The 13843-nt window shown below is 47.3% G+C and overlaps 1 protein-coding gene across 4 annotated transcripts; it reads right to left on the bottom strand.

Moving 5' to 3' along the window:
- Positions 1–1852: 1852 nt before the first annotated feature.
- Positions 1853–13483, bottom strand: UBE2V1 (ubiquitin conjugating enzyme E2 V1). Of its 4 annotated transcripts, none has more exons than XM_062504828.1 (4): positions 13456–13483; positions 5049–5197; positions 2850–2975; positions 1853–2553 (listed from the first exon to the last, which is right to left on the bottom strand). In XM_062504828.1, exons 1-4 carry the CDS (start codon positions 13475–13477, stop codon positions 2407–2409), a joined length of 444 nt encoding a protein of 147 aa, XP_062360812.1. In that variant the 5' UTR covers positions 13478–13483; the 3' UTR covers positions 1853–2406. The 4 variants fall into 4 exon arrangements, with proteins under 4 accessions (XP_062360812.1, XP_062360814.1, XP_062360813.1 ...); XM_062504830.1 differs by having other exon boundaries at positions 5049–5188; positions 13456–13477; XM_062504829.1 differs by having other exon boundaries at positions 13462–13477.
- Positions 13484–13843: the final 360 nt, after the last annotated feature.

The following is a 13843-nucleotide window of genomic DNA, read 5'->3' as shown; positions in this document are numbered from 1 at the left end:
GCCCGCTGTAATTATCGCGTTTTTCCAATGCCCATTTAGCACCTTTGACGCTAAGCTGTTTTAAATAAACACACACACAGTCCCATTGTGTTCACGGACAGCCTCGGGGCTGCCCCAGGAGCGAGCAGGGTTCATTCCAGCCCAGAAACCAGCGGCAAGTTTCACAAAGCTTCACAAGGTCATTCCCTGTTTCATTCCCAGCCCATTCTGAACCCTGTTTCAGCCCATCACTGCAGTGAATGCATCAGAACCTTCCAGCAATCCTCTGCACTGGGGAAAGAAAGGCCAACATTTCACAGCCCTGTTCTTACCCGGACGAAAAGCTCAGCTTGCTGCAGGGCACGTTGCGGGCAGATGCTCTTCACTATCTGAGGAAAACACAATTTCAGGGCGTGAAATATTCCTTGACCTTGACAAACAGTGTAACAGGATTCCAGTTCCTCGGGGCTCCGGCACAGCAAGTCCATGGCCAGCGATCACAGGGATCCAAGAACCCCTTGGCAGCTCCTGGGCCTCACCTGATGCTACCAACAGCGAAGTCCGGGACAGCCTGAGGCATAAACCAAAACTACAGATGCTCCTTGGCACAGCAGCAGCAGCTGGATAGAGACAATTGCCTTTCACCACCAGCTTACACTCTGTCAGCTAAACGTGATCTGTAGGAAGATACTTCCAACAAATCAAGAACTCCATAAGGGATCAACATGCTAAACATAAATACAATTAAAGCCTTCTAATATTAATGCACACTTTTTATTATATTAAAATCAGGCAATGGTCTGATACAATAAAAAGGCTGCTTATGGAATACTGTTATGTTAAACTTTCAGTACAGAGGATGTTAAATCCTTACAACTAATATTTTCCTCAGAAGTTAATGGAAACATCAATTGTTCATTGACTTGACAGCTGCTGCTTTAAAATGTGTTTATTTTTACTCTTTTCTTTTTTTCCTTTTTTTTTGGTTTTTTTTTACACAAACACTGAATTTTTCATAAAACTTAGGACACACTAGGTTGGTTTCCTGTAAGCTTGCATCCACATTGCAGCAGTTAGTGGTCCGGAACAGTAAACCAGAAAAGGCAGTGATTTGCCAGGATGCAAAGCCAATCAAGGTCCTTAATCTGCTGTGCCACCGCTTCCCCAAAATCTTCACTCAAGAGATTTCTAAGGCTTACAGAACCCTAATAAAATCTACCACTCGGATTTGATTTGTCTGTGGCTGTCACATCTTTAGAAGGGGCAAACGCAAGTGCAACGTTTTGTTAATGAACATTCTTGGGTCAAGCCAAAGCACCAAGACACGGCGATTTGAGGGTACCTGGAGCGTGTTCACAATCTCTACGTGCAGAGTCTCCCCCACTGGAGTTTGGCAGCAGAAGGGTTGGGCAATCCTGGTAAATTACTGCTCTTTTCCCCACTCAAAGCCTATCTAAGAGCACGGCCGTGGCCAGCTTGGCGGTGTGGCAGCAGTGCTGCAGGGAAGGGAACCCACGTTTGCCAGCAGAACAGATACTCTTGTTTCCCAGGCTGGTGAAGACTAAATTTGTTGCAAAACCAAAATGATAAGCAAGAGGGAACAGGTCAAGTTATTGCCCCGAGGCTCACCCTTGGGCCAGGGGTGAGAAGAGTCACCAAGAGGGGCAAAAAGAAAGCAGCACCCCCACTAAAAAAGAGGGGAAGAGGGAAGAGATTAAAAGAACCCTGAATCCCTCACCCAAGGCTCACGTCACTGGCGAGAGGGACCAGGAAGAGAAATACAATCTATGCCTTGGCCAAAGGAAAGAAGGAAAGCTTGCCCCAGATTATCAGTGAATTTAAAAAAATAATAAAAACCCAAAAACGACCACAGTCACATTCAGCCTTTACTAGAGCGAGCACAAAGGGAGGGATGACTGAGGTTAGCACACATCCCCAGTAGTAGTCCATACAGCCCAGTGTAGTACTGGAAGCAAAAACCTTTGTGTCTACTCTAATAAATAGCCCTGAGCTTCGACTCTATTGCAAAAGACAGAGAAAAAAAAAAAAAAAAAATAACCCAGGCCAGACACACAGCAAGGTGATTGTGGGATGGATCCTTTCACAGTTAAGTTGGATGTGCCACACTGGTCTTGACAGTAATAAATTTAAATAGACTTTTCCTGATACCAGAAGTTCAGCTATGTGGACAGTGGTTACACAACAGGATTATTTGTTATAGCACAACTTATATTTCAAATGAAAAAAAAAAAATTAGTATCATTTACAGTATCTCAAGAAAAACTTCCTTTGAATGGGAACTTCCTTTCCAGTATTTTGAGGTCTACAAGATGCATCTAGAAAATTTACTACTGTGGAAAAATGATGACAGCTTAAATTGAATAAGGGGGGCATGTTGTTTTTTGTTGGTTTTTTTTTTTTTTTTAATTAATTGCTGTAACATTGTCCTTCAGGTGGCTGAGGAAGTTTCATATTTTCTTTAGACATCATTAGACGCCGAAGCTCTTGCAGAACAACTTTGATACTATAAGAATTCTGCCATTTTGCTAGGACTGATATGGCTCTGGGGTCCACCTAGAACAGACAAAAAGACCATTCCTATCAGAACTGGTGCACTGGTTACACTTAACTCCCCCCCCACCCCCAGCTAAAGATCTCACATGAAATTTGAGTGGGAGAAATCAAAAGCAAGTGTTTTACTAAAAGCATAGTAAATCTCCACTTGTCCACTTCCCTTCTACCCCCTTTCCTTCTCCAACAAACAAACAGCATAAGCAACGAGTAGCTAAGCAAGCTGCAAGTATAAATAAAGCATTGAAGGTGCACAAAAAAACCCCCAACATTAAAATGAATAAAGGCAAAAAACTTACCACTCCATTAGAACTATTTACTCCATTCATATTAATTTTTGTTACAAATCTTACAAATGGAGGTGCTTCTGGATACTTGGGCCCACATTCTATTTTAAGGCTGTATATTCTGTTTTCATAAATTGTCTGAGGGGAAAAGAAAGGGGGAAACAGTTGCATCAGGCAGTTCAATAAGCATTTGTTTAAAACAGTGGCTACTTCAGGAACACGGGAACTACCAAGAAGTGTGGGCAGCCACATAGACACTATGCTGGCTACCTGTTTTTGGTGAATTTTATAATATTCAGAGTATCAAACGTTTCTCCAGGGCAATGAATTCTGCTGGTGTTCGTGCGTGGAGCAGGGAGGGAACAGCCCTGAGCTGCAGGCAGGGCTCTGGGGTCCCTGGAACACCCACCCCTCATGGGGAGCAGGCAGTGGGAAGCCCAGGCTGTGCACAGAACAGCTGCAGACAGAGCTGCAGCTCTGACAGTGCCACTGTTTTTGAACAGCCCGTGTCAACAAGGTGACTCCCTGGCCGTGGGACACCACCACAGCCTGGGAATGACACAATGTGCAAGACAGCAGCACAGCTCAGGGCAGCAGCACACAGCACCTCCAGCTCTGCACAGCTGCTCGTTTCCCCCACTGGAATGCAGCACAGCATCCTCCCAGCCTGCTGCAAGCCTGACTGCTTTCCACCCAGAGGGAAACTGGACTTAGCTTTGGTCCCCAGCCAGGATTTCCACACCCTAAGAACCACAGTGGTAATAACTGAGTATGAGCAGTGCTAGAAGAGGACAGCACACAAGAATGGCTGTGAGTCCCCAGGATCTCTCTCAATACAGTCTGCTGCCTTCAAGCAAGGAGCTCAGAAGAAGTCGGGACACTGATGGCAAGAAGATCTCTAGTCCTAAGTGTGTCAGGAAAACAGGAGAGGCAGAGCTGACTCCTCTGCTGTGATGGTCCTTCAGCCTTGGTTTGCAGCAGACAAGAACTGCAAAGTTCCATCACTGCTGGCAAGGCTGCATGCTCCCGTTTGCACATTTCAATTCCTATTTAATTTTTGAAATTAGATTTCAAGGTTGTTTAAATTTTCCATAAAGCCTATGTTAGCTTTCTTCACAGCCTTAATGCAGGCTCATTAGCACCCTCCTAATGTTCTAAAATCAAATGCTGTTCTAGAAAACAATTTGGGTACATCATAAACAAATGAAATGCTCGTGACTGGGGAGAGATTAGCAAAGGCAGACAACACGTAAACAACACTTCTGGGTGAGACAGAAAACACTGCATGTATAATGCCTTCATAATACACTTCTTGTACAACCTCACTGCATGTCAAAAAAGGCAACTGACAGAATGGGAACACAGAGCAGGAACACGATTAAAGGTCTGTAAAGATTTTCATATAATGACTCCTGGAATTACTGAGAAATCATACTGGGGCCAGATGTAGAAGACATCTGCTATTGCAGGAAGGAGAATTGGCTACTTGCACTCCACCAAAGGATATTAAGGAAACAGAACAGTGAAGCTGGAGACAACACACTAGTTCTGGTTTTAGAACACATGCACACATTCAACACACAATTAAGCCCCCAACTTCACTACCAGAGTGTAAACTCACAGTTCAGTAGGGCTGGGGGGAAAGGAGAACACAACAATACTCCCCCAAAGGCCAGCTGCATTATAAGATGCTGTTTTGGGAAAGGACATTCAGGGAAGAGACCACAATCACTAAAATTGGAGTTTCCTCAGTCAGCTGAAATTCTACAAGAGCTCGGCAGTACAGCTGCAATAGCAGCACCCCAAAAACTGAGCAGGAACAGCAGAAAAGCCAGCACAGAGCATCCCCTGGCACCTGCAGCAGCTCCATTTGTAAGCTCACTGGCTGAGGGGTTATAAACCTTGCTGGATTCAAGGGTACAGATGTTAGAATTCTGGGATCTCCAAAGTTATGTCTTACCAAATCTGCAAATATAAAACAGGCAAGTAACAGAACTAACCAGAGAAAGGCACCAAAATGTTTCCAATTGTAAGCAAGAAGCCATACAGATACATGAAACCCATTATTATAAAGAACTTCAACATAAATCATTTCCTAAAGTGGTTTTTCACTCATTTGAGTTTTGCTTATTTTCTACTTCAGTGGTTAGGTTAGGGGAAGAGGGGAAAACAAAGTAACAGTACTATTTCAATATCTAAGTGGGTACTTACTCTTGGAGGCCCAATAATCATTCCTGTCCATCTTGTAAGTGTCATATCTTCATCATCTTCAAGGCCCCAGCTAACTGTTCCATCCCCTACTCCCTTCTGACCTTCTTCAAGTTCTTCCAAAAGACGAAAATTACGAGGAACTTTTACTCCTGAAACAATCAGAAAAACATTTCAGTTGAGAAATCTAGTAAAGAAAAAAAGCTAGAGTAATTTCCCTGATACTTTTGGTCATTCTACAGATCATCTTTTGGGCAAAATCATGAAAATACCACTCTTTGAATGACAACACTTCAACATTACAAAAAAAGCTATTCCCATATTTAGCTTGGATTTTACAAGCAAAATCAAGGTATCCCCAAATAAACATTCTAGAAGGCTGATAGGCCACATGTTATGGCAGGCAGTATAATGAAAGGAAATATCTGTTCCCTCAAAGGTACACTCGGTATTACAGAGCTCTAATTAGCACTTGTTTATATGATTTATAGTATAAAAATTTAGAAGTTTCTACAAAATGACACCATGAGAGGCTTGACAGCAGTTGACTCAGAGCTTTAAAAATACCTTTCAAAGCAAATAAAACTCTTTCATAACATTAGCAGGTTAATCTGAAGTTAATTGAAGTGGGCTTTGTCAGCAGCAATAGCATCCTTTGTACTTGTGACCTCCATCATCAAGGAATTCCAGCACTTTTTAAGTGCTGGTACAGACAGCAAACCAGGGAGATTTCCTTCTCCCCATTACATGGATGAAAACAATGGCCAAAACAGAGATCCAAGGTCACACAGCAAACCTGTGGTGAGGGAGGATCCTGAACTCAGGCCACAGTGGGTTCCACTGCTCTGCAAGGGATCTGCACCCCAGGCACCACAGAGCAGAAGTGCACTGAGCCCACTGCTGGGATCAAGTGTTTGGGAAGGGGCAAAAGCACTGCACAGGAGCAGCTGGACAGAGAACGGGCCAGAGGAACAGCAGTGCTGACACCAAGGCCAGGGAAGGATGGGCAGAGATGTCCCTGGGGAAGCAGAGATCCACCTGCAGCCCGTGGAGCACTCCTCGGCCATGGGCAAAATACAGAGGATCTGGTAGTTCTAAACCCCCCTTTAAACGTATTAATGACCTGAGGAAACTAAATGACAGAGCCGATTTTGCTGCACAATCAGAGGCGTCCAAATTTCATTCACTACAAAGGGAATTCACATCAAAGAAACCAAACCAGCAAATGACTAAAGAAAGTGGTTTGCTGGCCAGTTGGGTACACACCTAACGTGATCCTATCCAAGAACATCCTGGGCAGCAGGACTCAGCCATAGCTGCAGCAGCAGCACAGGAACTCAGTTCCAGCAGAGCGGTGCCAGCAGACACCAGACCTGTCCTGGCAGAACCAAACCTCTCAGCTGGGGCTGCTGAGCACAGCTCCCTGCCAAATCCCCTCCCAGCCACACCGTGCCGTTTCCATGGCTGCTGAGCAACACAAATCTTTGCCTGCGAAAGGAAATGAGTCAGTTGGGGCTGGTAAAGCCATTGCCATGAGACTGCATAGCCCCAGACCTGGGTGGCAATAGGACCTCCTGGGCATCACTGTCACATCCCCTGCACGACAAACCCCAGCATTTACTCCCCACAAAATCTTTAAATTATGAGCTGCTGCTGGGGAATGACTCACAGCCAAACTGCTGCCTGGGCTCCAGCCCTGCCTGCTGCTGCCCTGCCAAAAAGGGCCAGGGTGGAAGGGCAAGATTCTTCTGGAGGTGGCCCAGCAGCTCTTCCCCAGGGCAGGGGATGCCACAGAGGAAACCCTGTGGTTGTTATCAGAACCCCAGCCCCAGCAGCCATCAGCTGCTGGAATGAGTCGCATGAATGCCAAAAAATGCTCTCGCTTCCACATCACAACATCACAATGCTTAACAAGCATCATCTCTGTGCCTGTGCCTCGCTCCTTAATATCACTTCATAGTTATCCGTGGGGCAAAGACAATTTACTGGTATTTACTTACATCAAACTAAATGCCCCAGGAGGAATCAGCTTTACGGCAGACACAGGCCACACACCAAGAAGACTGCCTGTCCATTCTTCCTCTGAGCATCAACTCTGAGTGATCCTCTGAGCATCACACCCTGTCCACCGAGCCAAGCAGGAATCTTTAAGTGAGCATGTAATTAGAAATGACATCACCACATATATATTCCTACAACCAAGACTGAAAGGCAGCCTTAGTTCTGACATTGTTACTCAGAGCTAGGCTTGGTTTTACAACCTCATGGGAAGAGAAGGAAACTTAATTGCTGAGCTCTCCCTAGATACAGCTGCTCTGATTCAGCATGAATCCGGCATGAATCAGAGCCATAAAAGAGTCACACAGGATTTCTAAGTTCTTTGGCAAGTGTGAGGTCTCCAGAGAGCTGGCGAGTCATGTTGTGCACTGACTCCTGTTACATGGAAATCGTTTACAGGAATGAGTGTTCATGCCACAGGAAATGCTGCTTCTGAGCACTGCAGGAACACCATGGCATGGGGTGCCCAAAGGGAACGACACACACTGCAGTTTTATGCACTTCACAGAAAAGAAAATGATCATGGGAGGTAAGTGGTAATTTTACAATAGATGGCCCTGTCCTACAACACCGCTGCTTTCTAAACATGTTTTACCCCTGTTCTAAAGCTTGGGGTGTAATGTGAAGGATCATCACCTCAGCTACCACAGAAGGTGGCAATTCAGCTCCCTCCCTTACACATTCTCAGGAAATTCATTCAATGGAAAGAGAATCACACAATTTAATTTAAAAGAACATGCCCATACAACCATAAATGCTTTATATAAATAAACTTCCCTTAAGCAAGGCAGAATAGAGACCAGGTTTATCCTTCTGGTCAGTCTGGAAAGATGCACAAGTCCATTAAGCCATCCCCATCTCCTCATTTGCAAGAGCCTGGAGCACTCATGGTCTGCTACCACGTCCTGCTGGGACCCCAACCTCAGAAGCCACACGACCTTTATCACTTGTGACCTCACACAACACAACACCACCCTGCTTGCTGCCCACCAAAATTCCTAGAAAGCACATCTGTCCTAGGCACACACAGCACTTGCCAAATAATGTCCATGCTGAAGATGGCAGCTGCAGAGTCAGGGGATGCCCTGTGCCCCCTGACAGCACCAGGAGTTTCCTCCTCCCACCCCCCAATACATACCTTGCATAACCCTCTCATTGTAGCAATGGAGACTTCCCTGGCAGTAACCAAACCAACCTGTTTTTCTAAGAGCCCTTCATTTAACACAAGAAAGCCTAAATAAAGTGAGAGGCAATTAAAAAGTAATCAGCTTATCTAAAGTACTTTCAGTTATGCATTATAATTTAGCCTTCACTATGGTTCAATATGACTCTCAAATAGCAGCTTCATTTGAAACATAAATACAGTAATATCTCAGTAATTGCTTCACTTGCAGCTTGCCTAACCTCACAGAAATACTCCCAGAAATGGAACTGAAAACATATTTCAGAGCAAAAGGAGATATTCACTATTAATCACAATGGCAAACAAGTGAAAGCTAAATCATAACTGTATTGACTAGGCAAGCTCTCCAGTGACAGATTTGAACAATCCTTCTCAAACTGCACCTTTCAGCAAGGTGTATTTGCAAAGCCTCAACCCCACACACAAGTTCATGAGCCACAAAACGTTAAGGAGATAATTTTATGGCCACTAGAGAGGAGAACTGAACCCCAGACTGTACTTCATAGAGCTCACAGCTGCAGTTAAGAAGCTGGGTGACCTCGTGACATCTTCTTCAGCCTCTGACCACATCAGGACCTTCTGTTTTCCTTGTCAGAAATTTCCCTGGCACCTCACAACCCAGCTGTTTGTAAACCAATGAGTTGCAAGGCTGAGCCAGCACACTGAAATGGGGACAAAAGGAGTCTGACCTGGTCAGAATTTCACTAAAGGGAGAGCAGAATTATCCTGAAAGACAGTTAAATGCCAGCTTGGACCTTTAAAGATCTTAAAGCACTCCCAGATTTACCTCTTAATGTAGCACTACTAAAGATATACAACTGAATGTGTCTTGTAACAACTTTAAGAGAGATCATACCTGGCTGAGACTTTTCTCTTACTCACAGACTACACTTTTCCATCTCCACCTTCCTCGGTTACATAGCTAAAGCAATTTCACATCCAGACACCTTGTGAAGCTGAGAACAGCACTGTGAGAGCAGGCAGGCCATGTGCCTTTAGGGATAGATCCTCTCCTTCAATCCTTCTGATCAGTGGCAGTAGAAAAATACACCTCTCCAAAAATTCAGCATCACGTTTGTCTCTCCTTCCATAAGTGAGATCAAATTACAAGCATCTCTTCAGGACTGAAGCACAGGCACAGGGGACAGCACACCTCAGCAAAGCCCCCAGAAAACGGGGCTCTGAGGAGAGGAACTTTCTTTTACTGAAGGTTTTTCCACATCTTCACTGGTAACAAGCAACTTATCAAACTGGACAATTTAAACTCTGCTTCCTATATTATTTCCTGATTTCCAGGAACTCAAATGAGCTGATATCCAGCAGCTTTAAACACCTCTGCTGCTCAGTACATTGAAGTGCTTTCTGATGCTTGTTTCTGTGTATTTGATACTCAGCCTTAATTACATCCTCTCCAGTCTGTTTCATGTCTTTGCACTGACTGCAGATAATGAATTGGACAGCTTAACCTAGCAGCACTGGGACTGTAAAAAATACACAAGCAACTCCCTTGTCACAATGGCATATAAACTTTCTGAAGTGATGGAATACTTAAAACCAAATAGAAGGCTTTCAGCAATTGTCACAAAAGCTTTCAGGAGACAGGAACTTCAGATTTCTAGCACTGTCTTTACAGTCACAATTTCCACTCTGACGATGCAGACAGTAGTGAGCAGTTGCACTGAGATATTTTGCAGACACAAAAACAACTTCCTGTGTACTTTAACAATCTGAAGGGTCTTCTGTTCTGTGCAAGCTTCAGCACTGGTTCTGCCTTTCAGTGCTTTAGGCAGGTTCCTTGGAAAGAGGTCACTAAAACATCAGTGTGAGGCCTCCAGGTGAAGGCACAGGCCCGGCTCACACCCAGAGGGATGGGGCACAAACCATCAGTAACTGCAGCTCCACTTGCAGGAGTTGAACAGAACCCTCACAACTGGAAAATCCCAGTTTTCACACCCTCTGTCAGTGTTGTTCACACCAAATCTGTCAGTGTTACACCTGCCAGGTCCCTTACCTGTCTATTTATTTAATACACTGATTAGTACTGTTCTCAGCCACAATGCTTCTTTTCAAATATATTATATAATTTATACCACTGAAGACAAAAATATTCAATTCAGTATCATCTTGCAGGAGTGTTGAACCATTTACCTTTCTATTCAACCTACTGCATCCTTCTGTTACAGTACACAAAGCTCTGCAATCAACTCCTCTGGCACTCTTTCACGTGCTCTTACAGTCCATCGTATTTAAGAATGCAGAATTTATCTTGCATTTTCTTTTCAATTACTCTTCCCCTACCCTTGGGTCTTTTACTTACAGCCCCAGAGAGACAAGCATCCCCTGGAGTTCACAGGGATGTTACAGGGCCCCCAGCAATTAGAAACAGACACTTTTAACACACTGTACCAATCCCAATGTGTGCTCTTCTCTGTCAGGAGCATTAAGCCACATGTCTCAGCACTGTCACAGCCACACACCCAATGACCAGTTCTTCTGCAGTTCTTCACCTTCCTCACACTTGGAAAAACTTAAATCTGGGCAAACCATTTTACCACTCAGCACTTCCAAGCTGTTGGTAAACACAGTGCCTCACAGCCCGGCAACAGACCCACAGAACTGAACTGGGAGAGAAATGTGGGTGAAGTGAGGTCATTAAACTTTTTCCAGGCTGAAAGTTAGAGAAACACAACCCCCCAGGCCAGCACAGCTGGGTTTTGTCTCACTATAAAACCTGACTCTGCAGGACAGCAACATGGTGCAAGGTCTGTAGTGTAACTGCAGCCCAGCAAGTGCAGGAGTCTCTGAGGAACTCCTGGATTCCTGCTAGATCACCTCTGGTAGCTGAGCATTCCTGCAGACACCTCAGTCTGAAGGATGGACACACAGTGGAGTCTCCTAGGAACAGCCTTATTAAAATCATTAAAGTCAACCCTTTATTTTTATTCATATAGTAATGGGGTGTGTGGGACACCCACATCATCAGCAACATAGGATTCCCATCTGAGTGGTACAGATGGATCTCACATCCTAACATTCCTTCCAGGCTGAGGGGTGGGATTTTCCCCTTGTTGATAATTTCTACCTGCTTAATAGATACAATCATCTAATCTATCTACCTCTAATTGCCAGGACCATCCCTATGACTTTTTTATGTTACAGGGACATTTGTTACCACTTCTTCCTCTGGGTCAGTAGCTGCTGTTGAAGACAGATGAGCATTTTTCATCTTCAATATGTGTATTTAGGCTCCATTGCTAAACCACCACAAACTCAAGACATGACACATATTCCAGTGCTTTCCAGACAAATATGAGTACATTAGGATTCCACCAAACAAGTTTTAGCAAACCGTGCTTCCCAGTTGAGTGAAGGAGGCACCTTCCTGAGCAGTGGAGAGGGAGGAGGTGCCACCCGCAGCCCCCCTGCCCATGGCAGGCCCTGCCCTCACTGGGCAGCAGGGACCCACACAGCCTGCCCTGCAGTGCCACCTGGGCACAGGGCTGCTCTTGCCCACAGCACAGGAAGATCTGTTCTTTCCCAGCACTGCAGAATGCTGGGAGGGCAGCCAGGAATTACAGCTCCCATCCACGGAGTCTCCCAGGCTGAATTTTGGGTTTAGTGCATACACGCAGCGCTCCTGCAGCACAGCTCTGTCAGTCAGCCCTGGGGCAGCTGGAGAGCCGTGTGTCCACACTGAACACAGGACACTCAGGGACACACAGCCCTGGGGACACCAGACAGCTGTCACAAACCCAGGGGACAAGGGTAACAATGCAACAACACGGCCAGCAGCTGTGGGATAACAACAGCCTGTCCCAAAGGCCGTGCTGCGGCTGTCACTGCAGCCCAGCCCCTTCCCACACCTAACAATTCACTCACACAGCTGCACTGGCTTGCAAAGGAAAGGATTGGCCTTGCTCTTCCAGCCAAACACAAAATGCAAAGTCAGCAGCTTGAAAGGATCACTGAGAATGAGAGCAGGCAGGAAAACAGGACGTAACAAGGGAAGAAAGGTCCCTTCTCCAGAGCTGCAGCTTTTGTGTCTTTAGTCAACACGCCGACACGTTCAAACACACACCTGTAATACAATTCTCAGGACAGCAACTGCTGCACTTGAAAAGTGTTTGTATTAACTCGATTAATATCAATTATGTGCATTGTGACGGTTAAGCTTAAAATCTGAGTGGCCATTGACAGAGAACGATCTGTAAACAAAAAAAACTCTTAAAATACTTCTGTTATACCCCCAGCAGTCACATTCGGGTGAGCACACGGTCAAACTTCAGAAGGTGCAATTTGAGAACAAGCACTACAGGGGCACATGTGAAATCCTCCCTGGACTGAGGAAAACAGGAAAATGAAATTGCCTCAACAGAGGCAGGATCGAGATTTACTCGATCTGCTGAAGTTCATGAGAGGATGTCAACAGAAAAAAACCTCACTCCAAATCTAGTTGCAGTATTTTCGTTTAATGTGTAATGATAAATGCAAAGAAAGAGTGTGCGTAACTACTTAAAGCTGGCGTGGAGCAGGTTTGAAGGGAATAAAAAATGTACTGCTTTCCTGGAGCACACGCGTCCCGACACGGGAGTTACACACGTCTCCCGGAACAGAGAGAGAGGCAATTAGCGAAAAAAAGCTTTTAGGGCGGCTGATTTCACGCACGGAGCTCCAGCCACAGCTTGGGGACTACCGAGAGGACAGCACGGGGCCAGCCCTGGCCACACGGCACTGGCCGGGAGAGGAGCAGGGCAGCAAAAGAGCCTGAACGGAGGCCCGGGCTTGGGGGCCCGGCCCCGCCAAGGGCTGCGGGCCCGCCCGGCGCCCCGGCCCGGTCCCGGCCCGCCGGGACACGCGTCCCGCACGGCCCGAGCGGCCCCGCTCGCCCCCGGACCGGCACCGGCACCGCTCCCAGCGCGAGGCCTCGGCACCCCCGGGGAAGCGCGGACGGGCCCGCCGGGACCCGCGGGCGGCAGCGGGGACGGCTCCGGCTCCACCCCCGCCCCACCGGGCCCCGCTCGGGCCGCGGCGCCGCCGCCCCGTTTCCCCGGCCGCGGCCACCGCTCCGCCGGGCGCCTCCCGCCCCGCCGTCCCCGGGCGCGGCCCCGCGGGTGCCCCGGGACGAGGCGGCCCCGGCACGGCCCCGCCGCCCGGCCCGGCCCCGCTCACCCGCGCCCGTGGTCGCCGCCATCTTGCGCCGCCGCCGCCGGCCCCGCCCCCGCCTGACGTCACCGCAACGCGGGAACTGCGGCCCCGGACGCGGCGCGGGCGGGCGCGCCAAGGGGAGCTCGCGGCGGGGCGGGGCTGCACGGGGAGTTCCGCGGTGCACGCGCGGCGCCCCCGCAGCTCGGCGGTGCGGGCGGGCGCTATCGCCGCTCGGTGCAGCCCGGGCACCGGGATACCGGGACGGAGACCGGGACACCGGCGCCGTGTCGGCCGGGTAACACCCCTCCCACTCCGGTCCAGCTTCCCCCAGCCCGCTCCGCTTCGTGCACAACACGAAAAATAAGTTAAAAGAAATAGGAAGGAAATGAGTTCTGCTTCCCTTCGCTTCACA

This window comes from Cinclus cinclus, chromosome 18, assembly GCF_963662255.1.
Source record: "Cinclus cinclus chromosome 18, bCinCin1.1, whole genome shotgun sequence".
Lineage (NCBI taxonomy): Eukaryota > Metazoa > Chordata > Aves > Passeriformes > Cinclidae > Cinclus > Cinclus cinclus.
This window is presented reverse-complemented; position numbering and strand designations above follow the sequence as displayed.